General features: G+C 61.1%; 3 protein-coding genes across 5 annotated transcripts; 1 reads left to right on the top strand and 2 right to left on the bottom strand.

Annotated features, from left to right (window-relative positions):
* Positions 1-194: 194 nt before the first annotated feature.
* Positions 195-4,374, top strand: LOC147413868 (cytosolic purine 5'-nucleotidase-like). 3 transcript variants are annotated; one of them, XM_086477118.1, is made up of 18 exons: positions 195-283; positions 877-950; positions 1,083-1,200; positions 1,295-1,390; positions 1,509-1,600; positions 1,688-1,745; positions 1,869-1,962; positions 2,072-2,125; positions 2,227-2,310; positions 2,451-2,492; positions 2,583-2,690; positions 2,847-2,913; positions 2,990-3,160; positions 3,360-3,411; positions 3,528-3,588; positions 3,720-3,896; positions 4,054-4,155; positions 4,268-4,374. In XM_086477118.1, exons 1-18 carry the CDS (start codon positions 195-197, stop codon positions 4,322-4,324), a joined length of 1,596 nt encoding a protein of 531 aa, XP_086333244.1. In that variant the 3' UTR covers positions 4,325-4,374. The 3 variants fall into 3 exon arrangements, with proteins under 3 accessions (XP_086333244.1, XP_086333243.1, XP_086333242.1); XM_086477117.1 differs by having other exon boundaries at positions 2,451-2,690; XM_086477116.1 differs by having other exon boundaries at positions 877-1,200.
* A 1,036-nt stretch (positions 4,375-5,410) lies between these two features.
* On the bottom strand, positions 5,411-13,352 carry CKAP2L (cytoskeleton associated protein 2L). Its single transcript, XM_086477044.1, has 10 exons — positions 13,244-13,352; positions 11,983-12,049; positions 10,395-10,461; positions 9,643-10,053; positions 8,930-9,594; positions 8,294-8,486; positions 7,471-7,626; positions 6,873-6,947; positions 5,933-6,063; positions 5,411-5,840 (listed from the first exon to the last, which is right to left on the bottom strand). Exons 1-10 carry the CDS (start codon positions 13,350-13,352, stop codon positions 5,597-5,599), a joined length of 2,118 nt encoding a protein of 705 aa, XP_086333170.1. The 3' UTR covers positions 5,411-5,596.
* Positions 13,353-14,702: 1,350 nt separating this feature from the next.
* Positions 14,703-15,980, bottom strand: LOC104349943 (interleukin-1 receptor antagonist protein-like). The gene is made up of 6 exons (XM_009955626.2): positions 15,940-15,980; positions 15,798-15,846; positions 15,519-15,708; positions 15,260-15,430; positions 15,005-15,150; positions 14,703-14,915 (listed from the first exon to the last, which is right to left on the bottom strand). The coding sequence occupies exons 1-6, from the start codon at positions 15,978-15,980 to the stop codon at positions 14,703-14,705; spliced, it is 810 nt and encodes a 269-aa protein (XP_009953928.2).
* Positions 15,981-16,468: the final 488 nt, after the last annotated feature.

The following is a 16,468-nucleotide window of genomic DNA, read 5'->3' as shown; positions in this document are numbered from 1 at the left end:
GCCCCATTGGAGGGGTGCACGGGAGAGGCACTGCCCCCTTTCGGGGGTCACCGCCCTGGGGTGCCCCCGGGTCCCGTCCGGGCTGTTGCGTCTCGGGGGGGGGCCGGGCCGGGGGCCGCAGGCCGGGGCGGGGCGGTCCCGCGGGGCCCCGTTAAAGCGGCGGCGGCCGGAGGCGGCGGCCGGAGGCGGCGGCGATGGGCAGCGAGGGGGAGCGGGGCCCGGCGGCGGCCCCGGGCCCGGGGCAGGGCGACCCGCGGGCGCTGCGGAGGGACTGCCAGCACCGGTGGGGCAGGGGGGCGGCCGGGGCGGGGGGGGGGGGGGGGGGGGGGGGGGGGGCGGGCCGGGGGCCTGGACAAGGGGGGGGGCGGGGGGGGGGGGGCGATCGGGGCCAGCAGGACCTGGAGCTGCAGGGAAAGGGTTGAGGGGGCAGGTATGGGGGGGGGCAGGTATGGGGGGGGCGCTTGGCGGGGGGGGCAGGACATGGGGGAAGGACCCCGGGGTGCAGGTATGGGGGAGGACCGTTGAGGGGGGGGTAGTAGCCCTGGGAGGAGCCCCCCCCATGTAGACACACGGGGGGGGGGGTGTTAGGCCAAAACAGGGGGCTCATCATTCCCCCTCCCTGCCCTGCACACACACCCACCCTCCCCCGGCTCCATTTCCAGCTCAAAAGCCCATTTTTCTGCTCCAATAATTCACTGCGGGGCCCTCGGGCCAGGGTGGGTGTGCGGCGCCCCCCCCCGCCCGCCCCCCCCCCCCCCAAGCCCCTGGCCAGGCACAGGGGACGTAGGGACAGGGGATGTGGGGACAGGTCCCCATCCCCTCCTCTGTGCCACCCCCAGCCCTCAACAGCCCATAACCCGCTCTGGTCACCCCCAGGATCTTTGTCAACCGGAGCCTAGCGCTGGAGAAGATCAAGTGCTTCGGCTTCGACATGGACTACACCTTGGCCAGTGCGTTTTTTTTGGGAGAAGGGGGCTGTGGCAGGGTGTGGGGGGAGTGGACACCCCCCCCCCCCCCCCCCCCCCCCCCCCCCCGCCCCCCAAGCCCCTGCCCACGCCACCCTGTTGCCCCCCCCCCCGCAGTGTACAAGTCCCCTGACTATGAGGAGCTGGCCTTCACCCTGCTGCTGGAGCACCTCGTCTCCATTGGGTACCCCCATGAGATCCTCGCCTACAAGTACGACCCCACCTTTCCCACCCGGTGAGTGCCAGCGGGTCCTGGGGGGACAGGGCACACACAGGGCACAGGGTGGCTGTGGGACCCCCCCACCTACTGACTGGGCTGTGCGGTGCAGGGGGCTGGTGTTCGATGCCCTGTACGGGAACCTGCTGAAGGTGGATTCCCACGGGAACCTGCTGGTCTGCGCCCATGGCTTCCGCTTCCTCAAGGGGTGAGGCTGGGACTCCCCTGCCCTGGGGGCTGGGGCAGGGGGGGACAGAGATGGACGGACAGGATGGGACGGGGGGGACACCCTTGGTGTGGTGTGAAGCTTCATGTTCCCTCCCCAGGGCCGAAATCCTCCACTATTACCCCAATAAGTTCATCCAGAGGGACGACATGAAGCGCTTCCACATTCTCAACACCCTCTTCAACCTCACGGGTGAGTGAGATGACACCCCACACCCCCACCCCATCGTGGGGTGCTGCCCTCCCCCTGTGCCTCCTCTCACTAACCCCTCCCCGGCAGAGGCCTACCTCTACGCTTGTCTCGTGGACTTCTTCACCAACTGCTCCAGATATGTCAAGTAAGAGGGAGATGGTGGGTGAGAGTCTGGACCTGGTGGATCTGGAGGTGGGGGGATCTCCCCTTGGCAGCGCAGCCCCTTCACACACTCAACCCCCCCCCCCCCTTTTCCCAACCATTCCAGCTGCGACACCGGCTACAAGCATGGGAACCTCTTCATGTCCTTCCGCAGCATGTTCCAGGACGTGCGCGAGGCCATGGACCACGTCCACCTCTTGGTGGGTGCGGTGGGCAGGGGGCTGGGGAGGGGGATGCTGAGAGTGCTGGGGGTGCCCACCCACCATCACCCTGGGAGATTTTGGCCAGACGCATCTGTCCCCTCTACAGGGCTGCCTGAAGGAGAAGACGCTGGAGAACCTGGAGAAATATGTGGTGAAGGATGTGAGTGTCTGCGCCCCCCCCTCCCCACCCTGGTCCCCTTAGCCAGGTCCCTGTGGCTCCCCTGACACCCCCCCCCCCCGCACTGACTTGCCCCTTGCCAGCCCCGGGTGCCGCTGCTGCTGAGCCGCATGAAGGAGGTGGGGAAGGTTTTTCTGGCCACCAACAGCGACTACAACTACACTGACGTGAGTAGGGGGTTCTGTGTCCGTCCCCCCACCCCACCCTGGGTCCAGCCTGTCCTGGGGGGGAGGCCCTGCGGGGCAAAGTGCAGGTGGGGTCTGCCCTCCCTGAGGGACAGTGGTGGAGATGATGGGTGTCCTTGCAGGCCATCATGTCCTACCTGTTCAATTCCAGCAATGAGGATGAGGTAAGTCTGTCCTTGGTATGGGCCGGGGGGGGTGGAGGGGGGTGCAGGGCGCCATCGGCTGACCCCCCCCCCCACCCCAACACCTGGCAGGCTGAGACCCCGCAGCGCCCCTGGCGATCCTATTTCGACCTCATCGTGGTGGACACCCGCAAGCCGCTCTTCTTCGCCGAGGGCACTGTCCTGCGCCAAGTCAACACGGTGGAGAACCCTCCCCTGCCGCGGGGCCAGTCGGGGCGGTGGGCACGGCAGGGGATCCCGTGGGCACGGCAGGGGGGATTCGCCGTTGGGTGGGCACAGGTAACAGTACCCCCCTACCCCCCCCCCACCCCATGCCGGGGTCCTCTTGTCCCACAGGACACAGGGAAGCTGCGCATCGGGACATACACGGGCCCGCTCCAGCACTGCGCTGTCTACTCTGGCGGTGAGCGCCCGGCCGGGCTCCGCAGGCAGCAGGGGTGACTTGCCCATGCCATCCCCCTGACGTCTGGTTCTTGCAGGTTCCTCGGACGTGGTCTGTGACCTGCTGGGTGTGAAGGGCAAAGACATCCTCTACATGGGAGACCACATCTTCGGGGACATCCTCAAGTCCAAGAAGCGGCAGGGCTGGCGCACCTTCCTGGTGGTGCCCGAGCTGGCCCGTGAGCTGCAGGTCTGGACGGAGAAGAGCGGTGAGCAGCGTCTGGCCAGGGACATGGACCCTGCCCAGCGGGGGACATGGCCAAGCCCAGCTGGGGGAGGTGGCCTGGAGCCCTCTACCCACCTCCATGGCAAAACCAGCCCCGATGGGATGGGCCTGACACCCTATGTCGGTCCTGCCAGGCAATGAGGGACGTTGCTCGCACTGAGCTGGCCTTGTTGCCCTTGCAGAGCTGTTTGAGGAGCTGCGGAGCCTGGACCTCTTCCTGGCAGAGCTGTACCAGTGAGTAGGCACAGGATGGGCAGGGGGCACTGGTGCAGGGCGGGGGGAGGGGGGGTGTGCAGGCACCCATGGGAGACCCTCCAGGCGAGCCCCCAGCCGGATCTCTTCCACTCCAGGCACTTGGACAGCGGCAGCAGCGAGCGCCCAGACATCAGCTCCATCAAGCGTCGGATCCAGGTGACGCCCGGGATCCCGTCCCAGCCAGTGCACAGCTCAGCTCTCTGCCCCAGATCACCACCACCACCACCACCACGGGGGTCACCCCAGCAGGGATGGTGGGTGCCCTGACCATCCCACTGCACCTGCAGAAGGTCACACACGAGATGGACATGTGCTACGGGAAGATGGGCAGCCTCTTCCGCTGTGGCTCACGCCAGACCCTCTTCGCCAACCAGCTGATGCGCTACGCCGACCTCTATGCCGCCTCCTTTATCAACTTCCTTTACTACCCCTTCAGCTACCTTTTCCGGGCACCCCCCGTCCTGGTATGCAGCTCCCAACCCTCCCCTGGCTCACTCACTGTGCCTCAGTTTCCCTCCCTGCCTGAGCACGGGGATGGGGCTGATGGAGGCGTTTGGTGGGCACCCAACCCCTTGGCCGTTCAGTGCTGGCCCGTCTCTGTAAGGCTTCTCCCCACCGCAGATGGCACACGAGTCGACGGTGGAGCACGGCCGCCTGGACACGGGGGAGGCTGGCACGGCCCTGGCACCCTGGCTGGCCTGGCATGGCCACCCCAGCCAGCAGGTGGGTGACAGGGGACAGAAGGACCTGGTGGCTGTAAGCATGGGGATCCCAGCACCAGCACCCTGATGCTGCTGGGCTCCTGTGCCCACCAAGCCCCTCACTTCTGTCTCAGGTCAGTGGGGTCCCCCAGGACTCCAGCGGGGAGGAGGAGGATGATGGAGAAGCCTGAGCCCACCCCAGTGCCAACGGCTGTTGATCTGGCAGGTGCCAACCCCCAGGAGGGCTTTCAGTGCCCCTGGCCTGTGCCCCACGCCACACCTCTCCCCACACACCAGTGCCCCCACCTTCACTCACAGCCCCCCAGCCAGCTCCATACCAGCCTGGGGCTCCCCGAGACCGGGGAGAGCCGGCAGTGCCGCCGCTCCGGCTGTCACTGGAAAACTGCTTTGCACCAGTCAGCGCCCTCAGCAGCTCCTACCCCTCCAGCTTCGGTGCCTGACCCCAGGCACTGTGGCCCAGCTCTGGGTGGATGTGGGTGAATGTTGCTCAAGCACAGGAGGGCTCTGGAGGTGACTGCTGCTCCCTCTTGTTTTCTCCCCTTTTCTATTTATAAAAGATACCCAAAGTCCTGGCACCACAGAGACATAAAATTGGCCATTTTAAAGGCAAACTGCTTTGCCTGGGGGGGAGGGGGGGCAAAGGGCAGTTGTCAAGTCCTCTGCCAGCAGCTGGTACAAGTGCAAGCCCCTGGGCAGAGGTGACCGCCCTGACACCCCCCCACCCCATGCCAGCACTGTCCTGCACCCGCAGGAGGGGGCTGGGCCAGATGCTGCTCTAAGACTCCTTCCAGCATCGAGGTTTCTCAATAAAGATGCTGAGCCAACGTTAGTGGTGGTTGTGTTGGGAGGAGGCCAAAAGGTGGGATGAGGACAAGACTGCTGCTTGCTGGGGATGGGAAGGTGATGATGGTGCCCAGGGGTCTGGGACCTCATCCAGCTGCACCCCAAGGACCTCTGCACCCCTCGGGGGCTGTGAGGGAGCTGCCACAGTCCCACGGGTCCCCCAGGCCTGGCACAGGTGGTGCTGCTGCAGGGGACCTGTGTACCTCTTGGCGGGGACCATCCGGATGCTGTCCGGGTAGGGCACAAGGCAGCTCTGGAGCAAAGCCCCGGGGACGTTGCTTCCAAAACCCAGGAGCATTGCAGAGTCTGACTGACGTCATCCTACAGCAGGAACATCGGAGCGGGCGTCACAGCAGAGCAGCCCAGGGCAGTCCCAGGGGACACAGCCCACGTCTCCAAGCCCAGAACTTGCACGCTACTCACTAGGCCACGCTGCATCTCTGTGGCAAGTTTTTATGTATTTAAAACAGTGCTTATATACTTGAAACAGGCTTATTATGTGCCACCTGAACATATTTACATCTGAGAGGCAACAAGTCAGTAGAGAGCATGCAAGGCAGCCTGGGGGAGCAATCAGCCTGCACCCCACCAGGAATCACTCAGCAGCACTCTGGGGGATACAAACTCAAACCCTCCAGCTCTGCCACCTCTGGCAAAGCCTTGTTTTTCCGGAAGAAGAACTGAGTCTCCTCCTCAGCATCCAGGAGTTCACTGAGGGATGACACCACAGGGTCGTGGTCCTTCAGCATCTCTGGGTAGCGGCTCCCAGCCCCCTCTATCCGCAGCGAGCGCCGCACCGGCGTTAGGAATTTCAGCTCTGGGCCTTCCAGCAGCTCCTTTGCTCTGCAGAGAGGACAAGAGGCTGGAGGTAAACCCTGCAGAGGGGCGCTAGCCCAGAGGGTGCTCGCTGCCAGGAGCGGGCAGCTCAGCCTTACCTGGATGCAGATGTAACCTGTAACTTGATGGAGAGCGGCAAGCTGGTCAGGGACCTGCCCAGCGGGCAGGGAGTCACTGCCACGTGCTGCCCCTCACTCGGGCAAGGCGTCGTGGGGTCCCCAGGAACGGGCTGCTGAGCCTTTTGCCCTGAAGGGAGGGGAAAAGGGCAGCACAGTTGCAGAAAGCGGCAGCTGGGAAGGGATTACACCCCCAGGCACGGGTGAGGGCATCTGGCTGGGGAGCGGTGCTGGGTTGGGACGGTGCCCAGCCCTGGCAGAGGAATCGTAAAATCGTCATTGAATGGTTTGGGCTGGAAGGGACCTTAAAGATCATCTACTCCAACCCCCCCCACCATGGGCAGGGACACCTCCTACCAGACCAGGTTGCTCCCGGCCCCATCCAACCTGGCCCTGTGCACTGCCAGGGAGGGGGCAGCCACAGCTGCTCTGGGCAACTGGTCTAGTGCCTCACCACCCTCACAGGGAAGAATTTCTTCCCGATACCTAATCTAAATCTCCCCTCTTTCAGTTTGAAATTGTTACTCTCATCCCATCACTACACTCCCCGAGATAGACTCCCTCCCCACCTTTCCTGTAGCCCCCTTTAAATACTGGAAGGCCACTGTAAGGTCTCTGCAGAGCCTTCTCCAGGCTGAACACCCCCAACTCTCCCAGCCTGTCCTCACAGGGGAGGTGCTCCAGCCCCCTGAGCATCTTTGTGGCCTCCTCTGGACCCGCTCGAGCAGGTCCAGGTGTTCCCTGTGCTGAGGAATCCAGAGCTGAACACAGCTTGTCCTATTTTTGAGATCAGGATTCTGGACTTTCACAACACTGTCTCCGTCAAAGTCAACAGGGCCACGGGGTGCTGGGACAGACTGCGAACCATGCTGCTTCCCTGCCTGCAGCAGCAGGGAACCCCAGCCTGCCAGCCAGCCCTCACATGCACGTTACCTTCTGAAGTTCGGTCTGCAGCCTTCAACATATCAAGGACAACTTCTCTCAGCTCCTGGAGCGGCTGCAGGAAAAGCAGAATGCGGGTCAAGGCAGGCCTGACTTGGGAACAGAGGCTGGAGTTACAACTGAATAGGAGAAAAGGGGTTTGCTGCATCATGACACCCTGTGCTGGAGACGGTGGCAAAATGCCGCAGAATTCCCCTTGTCCAAGCGAGCTCCGCCAGCCCGTGGGCACGGCTGGGCAGGCGTCCATCCTGCCCAGGTAAATCCCACCAGATGCTGCAGTTGTGCTGCCCGGAGCAGCTGTCACTGCTTCCAGCTACAGCTGCGACACGGCGCAGGGTGCGTGTCCTCCCTGGCCTCCCCCAGCCCCGTTCCTGCCTGCAGGGCCCTGCCTGCTTGACTGATTAAAGCCAAAGCTGTTTCTGAGAGGCAAACTGGGACCAGCAGCTCTAAAGAGCTTTTTTTATCCATGACTAGTGCTGCTAAACCCATCCCAAAATCCAACTCCCGGATCCTGAGGAAACCTGCCGGCACAGAGGCAGGGAAGGCTGGGAGCCACCGCAGAGGCGTGCCTCACTCACCACAGCGCCCGCGCAGACCGCCGCTTTGTACAACCCCGTCACGTCGAAAGGGCCGCTCCGGGCGAGCAGTTTCGCTTTGCAGATCCAGAACTTGGCAAATTTCTCTGCCTGGGGCACGTGGGACAGCACGGCAAAGAGCTCCTCTGCCTGGACACCCTACGAGAAGAAGAGCAAGGTCCTGGAGAAAGGCGCCAATTGCAAGGGCCAGAGGTGTGCGCTGCAGGGGCTGTAAGGGCAGAACCTCCCTCTCAGTGCTCTCTAGGAAAAGAAAGGTCTGATGAGTCTGGTTTTACAAGTTTCCTACATCACTGTGGACAGATAACAGCTTTTCTGCCTGTTTTCCCCTTGGTAAAATGAGTCTAGTGTTTCAGTGGGATGTCAAGGGACAGACTCTCCAGTGTTGGCACTAACAGAGCCACTAAACCCCAGAGCAGGGCTAGTGGTCAGCATTCCCAGAGGGGATACCTCAGAGCAGCTGTGAGGTCCCCCAGGGACGTACCTCAAGCTGGCTCGATCAGCCCGGGCTGCTGCCGCAGAAATTCCTGCTGCAGACTGCGCTGCCAGGCACCAGCAGCGACACACGCGAGCCCCATGAGGGGGGTTTCCCCACCAGCGCATCCCGCTGATGCCTTTGGCCCATCTGTGCCTCCATGAGGACTTTTCCTTTTCCTACACGTGATGTTACCCCTCTGGCCACTGCAGCCAAGGGAGTGAGAGCGCTTGCTCCAACGCCCTCAGTACTGCTGCGGGGATGTGGCTCTCGTCTCCTGGGATGCTCCAGGAGAAGACGAGCTTGTTCAAGCAGCTCCTTTCCCATTCCCACCTCCTCAGCGAGCTTCAGGCACTCAGTTAATATGTTGTTGATCTTCTCCAGGGCTCGCTGCTCTGGTTTCTCTTGCTTCTCTTTCTCCTTGACATTTCTGCAGGACAGCTTCCCCGGGTTTTTCTGAAGCAGCATCATAGGCGGCCGCTTGTATGTCTTGCCTTTGGATGCCAACCACTCCTCCAGCTGCTTCCTGCCAAAGGACCAAGGGATCACTGTTACCACCCCAGCAGACCGCCAGCACTTGCCAGGCTGCTGTTTTCCCTCGGAATCTCCCTCTAGGCAAATGCAGCTTCTCAGGGAGAACCTGAACATCTGTCCTAAAAATGCGTCCCAGCTCCAGGCTGGGAACAGAAAACCCTCACAAGTTTAAGCGTGCCTTGAAAGTGAAACAGGAGAGCAGCTGCACGCTCTCCTCCCACTTTCTGAGCCCAGGGTGGGAGAGGAACCCAGGGTACCACCAAATCGCACCCCTCACCCTTCTCTTTTCTGGGGCATCAGCCTCCAAACAGCCATTCACTGATAAGGGGACTTTGGACCCTGTTTTCAGCAGGTTGGTGCTGGTTCACCCAGTTAAACACTTTAAACTCCACTGTCCCCTGGAGGCGAGGACAGTCGGACAAAACTGCTACTTACTTACGATCCGCGGCCGACGGGGTCTTGGGAACACGCCTGGCCTGTAGCACACTTGCCTTTGGCAGCTCTGGTTTAAGCCTCTCTCTCCTACTCCTGAAATCACTCTCAAGTGCTTGAGTTTTGGAGCTGTATGCGCTGCGAGGCTGGTTTTGGGGCAGCGTCACTCGGGACGCTGCCGCGTGTCCGGGAGGCACCACCTTCACGTCCTTCCCACCCGCCTGCCTTGGGGCCGTGGGCCTTTGACATTGCACGGTACCACCCGGTTTCAGGCTGGATTTCAGGTTTGTGGTCCCCTGGGGCCTGCTGAAGGCCAGGGCCTTTGTGGGAGATCTTTTCATTTGAGGGGGTCTACTGTGGTGCTGAAGCCTTCCCGCTGGCAGCATGCCGAGTGGCTTTCCTGTGGGTTGCCGTGCTGTGTTGGTGTTTTCCTGGTTTGCCCCTGGCTTTTTATGTAGCAAATTAGTAGAAGCAGTAAGTGGCCGAGGGGGCTGCAACGGCTGAGTTTTGATACTTGGTTTTTGAGACACGCTCTTTGAGCCTGGCAGGGTTTTCCTGAATTTATCCTGAATCGGCTCTTCTTTAGTCTGGCAGCTCTTCATTCTGTCCTTTGGGCCTGTGACGGTTCTTGACATTGTGACCGAGCTTTGCCCGTGAGCCAAGACTCTCTTGTTCCCGAGACTGCTGCCACCGGACTGAAAACCCCCGTTCAGCACCGGGTGTGTAGAGGCTTGTGTTCGGACATTTTCTTTGTTGCAGACCAGCCTGTCCTGCAGGTCCTCATTTAGGGAGCAAGGTGCCCCAGGAGGGGGGTGGTCTCTTCCAGTCTGAGGTGCTGCAGCGGTGACAGTCTCCTGCGCAGGCTTCTTGGTCCTTTCTGGATTTAGGTGACCAGAGGCTGAAGTCGGGAGCCTCCCTCTGGGCTGCACAGAGCGGCTTACGCTGGGCACAAGCCCCACAGGGAGCTTTGCACTCCGCTTCGGCTGCTCTGGGCGCACCGCCGCTGCTCTCTGGGATGTACTGGAATGATGCTGAGCAGCGTGGCCAGTGCGCTGTGTGGTTTTGGTGCCATCCCTCTGAGCACCCTTCACCACGTTTCTGAGAACATCCTTCTTGTTCCGGTCAACCTGGAGAGACAAAGCGAATCTTAGCCCCAAGGAGAGCTCAGCTTGGTCAAACCCTGACAGCTCGCTCCTGCCCCAGCCCTGCCAGCCCAGGGGATGTCCACGTAAAGGCCCGTGGTGACAAATCAGTTGTCAACAGAACAGGGACACAACACCCACCGGTGCATGGGCAGAGGATGAGTCTCCCACACCGAGTTCTTCTGAAAAATAATTAGTTGACTTATCGCCAGCTATTTCACCGTCTGTTGGCTGCACCCCATTTGGGGTCAGGAATTCACAACCCTGATTTGGTGACTCGCTTCAAGCATGAAATACAAAACTAGACTCAAAAGATTTCTACTTACATGCTCTGGTTTAGAAGCTGGTTCTAAGGGTAGATTCAGGCAATTCTTCTGGTCCTTTAAAAAAGGTCTGCAGGAGCAACAGATCAAGTTATTTAACAGCTGTCGCAGAAAAGATTAAATATCTAAAACACCGCTGGGTGTTTATTGCAGAAGCTTATGAGAAGCTTTTGGAAATCAAAGAGCTGTCAAAGAAGCACCACATAACATTCTTTTTCTTTTGTGTGGCAACAGAAAAGCAACCCCAAGCATTGACATCCAAGGTCATCACAACACTCACGGCTTCCTCCGACAGCAGAAGTAACCGAAATGGTTCCTGCCCGCAGGGGGCCTTGGCAGGCAGGCAGTCTGGAGGGCTCCTGGTGCTGCTGCCCCTGCCTGGCATCCCGACCTGCCCCACATGCTGAGGTGCACCCGAGTCAGCCGGTGCCGTGCTGCAGCTCGCAGTGGTGCCTTGGAGCCCACCGGCCAGCGTTCGCTCTGCCACGGCTGATTCACGAGCCCCTCAGCTGCCCCAGTGCTGGTGGCGAAGCAGGGAGGTGGGGGCAGCAGCCCTGGCTGTCAGCTCCCCCCTCCTGTCCTCCTCCTCCCCCCTGAATCGGAGCCCTCTGACAGTGACCAGCAGCGGGGCTCGCCCACCCCTCTGCTCTGCAGCTGGCAGCTCAGCCGGCAGGGAAGGTTAATGCCCACGCAGATATTTTTCTGTAATAAAACAGCTCGGAGAGTTGGGCTTTGACCTCTGTACTACACAAGTGGTGTGCTATGCTAGAAAGCAAGCTCACGAATCTTCTCTCTCTGTTTCTATTATATTAGTGGTGTTTTCCAAAGCCTGGCACCAGGGACTGGTTTGCTCTTTCTGGTCTCTGATTCTGCTTCCCTTTATCGTCTCCCCGCAGAGAAGTTTTATGGCTTCCTTTGCACTATGACATCATGAGAAATACTCGCTGCAACGGGGAGGCTTTCAAGCGTTCAGGTTTGCCCAGCACATCAGCAGTTTCAATTAAAAGTGCTGCAGAAAGGTGCCTTGGCTCCTGAGGAACCAAGCAAGGCAGCAAAGGGGTCCCAGAGCCAGGGGCCTCATTTAGTAGGTGCTTGTAACTCTTTCCTTTTAAACACAGTGAAAATGTCCCTGCCTTGTATAAGCCCATCCCAGAAGGCAACTAAAAGCTGCCGCTAAATGCAGCGAACTCGAACCACCCTTTCTTCAAGACCCAGTTACAAAGCCGAGTTATTGGCAAAAAGGCCTGTTCTGCCAGACCCAAGACCTGAGCTGAGCAAGTTTCAGGGAGATTCAGAAAATACCCAGAAGAGACAATAACAACCAGCAGGAAATGTCAATGCTCAAACCATCCCTTTGCTCCTGCTGCCAGTAACTCTACAGAGCGCTGCCAAGGTGCTGGGGGGGCAGAGCCCCAGTCACAAGGCACTGGCAGGAGGCAATTCTCTGTAGGCCAGTGATTCGCCGTGGAGAGAAGACAGACGCTGGCAAGCTGGGAAGAGTCAGCTATAGTCCAGAGAATCACCAAGCGGTTTGGGTTGGAAGGGACCTTTACAGATCATCTAGTCCAAGCCCCATATCCTCCTGACTTACTTTGCACTTGGGCGTTCCGGCTTTCCTTTGGCTGCTAGGTGGTCCTGGAGCCGTCTTCTCAGCTCTTCTGCAACGAGATGGTCGGAAAATGCAGCACGTGTACCACAACCTCAGTATTTGGACACCAATCAGAATGGATTTCTTTTACATCCGCAGCACTACCGTACCAGGCTCCCAAGCTCCCCACTTGAGCCTGGCAATGCTGTTCCCAGAAATTCCCACAGCGTTCCCATGCACGTGATATTGCCCAGAGGCTCAGCGGCACATAAAGACCAGAGCTCTTTGGCAGTCGTGGTGTGATGCCGCTTGAAACCTCAGTTGCGTGGGGCTTAAGAAAGCGGAGATGCTGCTGCCGATGCCCCTGCCTCACCTGTGTGTCCTGTAAGCCTGTGCCCTGCTGTGGCAAGGCCCCCTGCTAGCACAGACAGGTGGGAAAAGCAAGGAGCATCTCAGCGCAGGGGCAGGGGATACCACTGACACCCCTGCTTTGGCTGAGGGCTGTGGTACTGGGGTATCTTATGCCAGGGATGGCCTGGCCTGGCTGGAGCCCAGCATCGCCCTGTCCCCAGGGCCTCACCCCGTCCCTAAAACTGTACTACCCTCATCTGACAGCCCACATGCCCAGGGCTCACCTCAGTGTGTCTCTCCCCTGGCAGTCCTCTGCCCCCCAAACCACCCGCTTCCCTTGACGCTGCACCCTAAGGCTTCCACAGAGCCCCAAGGGGTGCTCCCCAGTCTCCCCAGCACACCCCAAGCCCCCCCGCACTACCTGCCCTCACAAACCACATCAAGACTCCCATTTCGGGGGTCCTCCCCCTGTGTACCCTTTCGGGTAGGCAACACCCTCACCCTCCACCCCCCCAAACCCCATGTTCCTCCCAAAGCCCCAGCAGCCACTCAGTCCGTCCCTGCCCCTCCACCCCCCAAAGCCATCCAGGCCGATCTCGGATCACCCCCTCAACCCAGCCCCCCCCCCCCCCAGATCACCCCTAACTCAGCACACACACCCCCTCCACGTGGCACTCGCGATCGCCCCTGTCACCACAGGGTCCCCACAGACCGCACCCAGCCCACACCCCCGGGGGTGTCCCCGCTCCAGAGGGGTCCCGGACCCCCGCAGGGTGCTCCGATCACCCACAGGCCCCCCCCCCCCAGCCTCCGCTCCCGCTCACCTCCCACCCCACGGGGCCCCCCGAGCCCCGCCGGGCCCCCGGAGAGCCCGCACCCCCTCACAGCCCCCTCGGTCCCCCTGGCCCCTCACCTGGCGCGGCCGACCCTGCCCGCTCCATCCCGGGGGATCGCCTCAGGACGGCCAACCGCCCCGCCGCCGCCGCCGCCGCCGCCACCGCCAACCGCAGCGATGCGCTCATTGGCCACCATCTTCTTCAAACCCACCAATTGGAGAGCGCGAAACAGCCGGCTCCCAGAAGGGCCGGAGCGAGGAGAGTCGTGATTGGCTAGGCGTGACAGGGAGGCGGTGACAACGCGTCCCCACCTGCAGCTTGGCTCACTGCGGGGCGATGCGGAGGGCGTAGCCAGGGGCGGAGAGGGGGCGGGGCGAGGCGGGGACACAGCACGGGCGGCTTCCCTGTCCATTAGACCCGATGTCTGTCAATTAGAGTACGGAGGCGTGGCTTGGCTTGGCACGGCGGGGCACGGCCTGGCACGCCGTGCAGTGTCACTCCATGCCACACCAGGTCATGTCCCGTCGTGCCACGCCGTGCCAGGCCACGCCACACTGTGCCATGCTGTGCCAGATAATGCCACACCACACCATGCCGTGCCATGCCATGCTACGTCACGCCATGCCAGGCCGTGTCATGCCGCCCCACACCATGCTGTGCCATGCTATGTCACATTGTGCCAGGCCATTTCATGCCACAGCATGCTACGTGATGCCATGCCACGCTATGCCACACCATGCCATGCCGTGCAATGCAATGTCACACCACTCCATGCCATGCCACACCATGCTATGCGATGCCACACCAGGCCATGCCATGCCATGCTGTACCATGCCATGCAATGCCACACCACACCATGCCATGTAATGTCACGCCACATGGCATGATGTCATGCCATGCTACAACCCACCGCACCGTGCCTCAGTGGTGGGTGGTGGCAGTGGCTGGGGCAGAGGTGGCAGCCCCAGGAGGCTGCTGGGGGCGGTGGGTGACCCCCACCCATGGGACACCCACCCCAGCCACTGCTCTGGCAGTGGCGTGGCAATGGGGATGCAGTGGTCCCCAGGTCTGGGGTGGTCCCATGGGTGTGGGGTGGTCTCAGGGCTCTGGGGTCGCCCCCCACCCCTTAGGCTTTGGGCCCAGGCCCAGAGAGCCCCCAAAACCAGCCGAAACAGTGGGATTTTCCCATCCATAAACCACTGCGGCATCATTTAACCCCTGTGAGAGCAATGAGCTGAGCAACGCCATTCTGGGAAACATTTTATTTACACTTCCGTTCTTGCCTGTTCCCACAATCTTTCCAATAAAAAGTGTATAAGTTAAGAGCAAGGGGTGGACACAATAAGTAAATATAAAAGCACGGGACAGGTACAATGACCAAGGACAAATTGGGGTGACTTGGGCCCACGGGGCCCAGAGCTGCTATTTCACCTGAAATAGATGGGGAGGACGGGGGTCCTGGCTGGGGCGGGTTTGTACTCGGTACATACGGCCTGAAAACCGGTGACTGCCGGTTGGGTTGGGTGTAGGGGCTCCTCAGCGCCCGCTCAGCTCGTAGGTGGCAATGTTGACCTGGTCGGGCTGGTTGGTGATGCCGACAGGCTGGCGGGGCTGCAGGGAGGTGCAGATGAACCAGCCGGGGAAGGCGGCCGACTCGAAGCGGGTGGTCCCCTCGGTTGGGCTGTCCAGGCGGTAGAAGATGAAGCGGGTCAGCTCCACGCTCTCGATGTCCCTCCTGATGTCAGCTTCCTACAACCAAGGAGGCAAAACGGGGTTCAGGGTGTGATGGAGCCCTCAGCCCCCACGGGAGATGGAGCTGGTGGGACCCTCCTGCTCACCTCCAGCTGCAGCGTGGGCTCAGTACCGCTCATCACACACGACATGTAGAGTTGGTAGCCCTTGATGCCCAATGCCACCGGCACCCCCCCGGTGGCCGGGCCACCCTGCGATGACCGGGGACGGTACAGAGCGATGTTGAACTTCACTGCAGAGAGAAGGGATGGGTTAAGGGGTGGTCCTGGGGCTGTGAGTTGGCTCCCAGCTGGCCCCAGGGTTGGGGCTGGGGCCATTGGTTGAGGACCATGTCCCCTTACCTTTCCGCTTGATGGAGGGTCCCTGCAGGTGCAGGGCCACCAGCTGGGTGGGTGACTCCAGCACGAAGCACTTGTGGTCAATGTCAAGTATGTCGAAGGACTGGGAGCGGGTGTAGCGGTAGACGGGTGCCCCCGCGTAGCTGCTCTCGATCCGCTGGAAGGAGACGGGCTCTGCGGGGAGAGAGATGGTCAGGGGGATGTTTCTGGGTCTGAGAGCACCCCCAGCTGGGGTGATACCCCCGATACCACCTCCCCATACCAAAAATATCATCCAGGAAGCCCCCAAGGTCACTATCAGCAAAGTCCTTCTGCTCCGGCTGCTTCAGGAACTTGGTCACAGCCACCACAAGGGTGGCGACCCGGCGAAAGGTCCTGGCTGGGTGTCCCTTGGTCACTGTCACCTGGACGCCCACCCTGGGCAATGTCACCTCCAAGTCCAGGCGGGGTTTCTGGGGAGGAAAGGGGATGCAGGGTGAGAGACTGGCTTCTCCATCGTAGGATTCTCTGAGGCAGGATGTTCCCACCAGCCCAGTGTTACCTTCTGCAGGCAGAGACAGTCGGGGCCATAAAATGTCTCCTCATTCAGGCTGAAAGGCAAAGGGAGGTGGTGAAGCCAGGGCCACCATGGCACCAGGGCAGCATTGTGTCCCCAATATTCCCTCCAGGATGGCCACGCTTACCTGCTGCTCTCCAGTGTGTCCAAATCGGGGACGAACGCCATTGCCGCCGCTGACTGCAAAAACCTGGGCAGAGACTTGCTGGAACCTGTTGAGTATCGCAGCACTTGGCTGCCTGCTCCTGCCTGTCCGGCCTGCAGCTTCGCTTGGACACCCTCTAAGCCTGACGCCGGGGCAGCGCCTTTTCAAGAGTCTCTGGAAGGAAGAAGCATCGTCACAGCGGGATTTCCACCTTTCGCAACGCCTGGGTTTGCCCAGTTCCTCCAGCAAGACCAGGAGAGCTGGGGGGCCAGCTGCCCCCCAAGCAGCGCCGTGGAGTTGAGTGAGGGGCCGTGCGTGGGGCAGAGCAGGGGGGATGCTTTGGGGTTGGTGTGTGGGGCAGCGAGCAGGGGCAATGTTTTGGGTCAAGGTATGGGGCTGGTGCGTGTGTGCCGGCCCTCAGGCACTGGGCTGACCCAGCAGGATCTGCCCCATCCTGGCCCGTCCCACTGGGGCCGCAATGACGCCCATCCTCGTCAGGGCTGGGGACCAC

This window comes from Leptosomus discolor, chromosome 23 (genome assembly GCF_034619465.1).
Source record: "Leptosomus discolor isolate bLepDis1 chromosome 23, bLepDis1.hap2, whole genome shotgun sequence".
Lineage (NCBI taxonomy): Eukaryota > Metazoa > Chordata > Aves > Leptosomiformes > Leptosomidae > Leptosomus > Leptosomus discolor.
The sequence above is the reverse complement of the archived record's forward strand: the minus strand, read 5'-3'. Positions and strand labels throughout refer to the sequence as shown.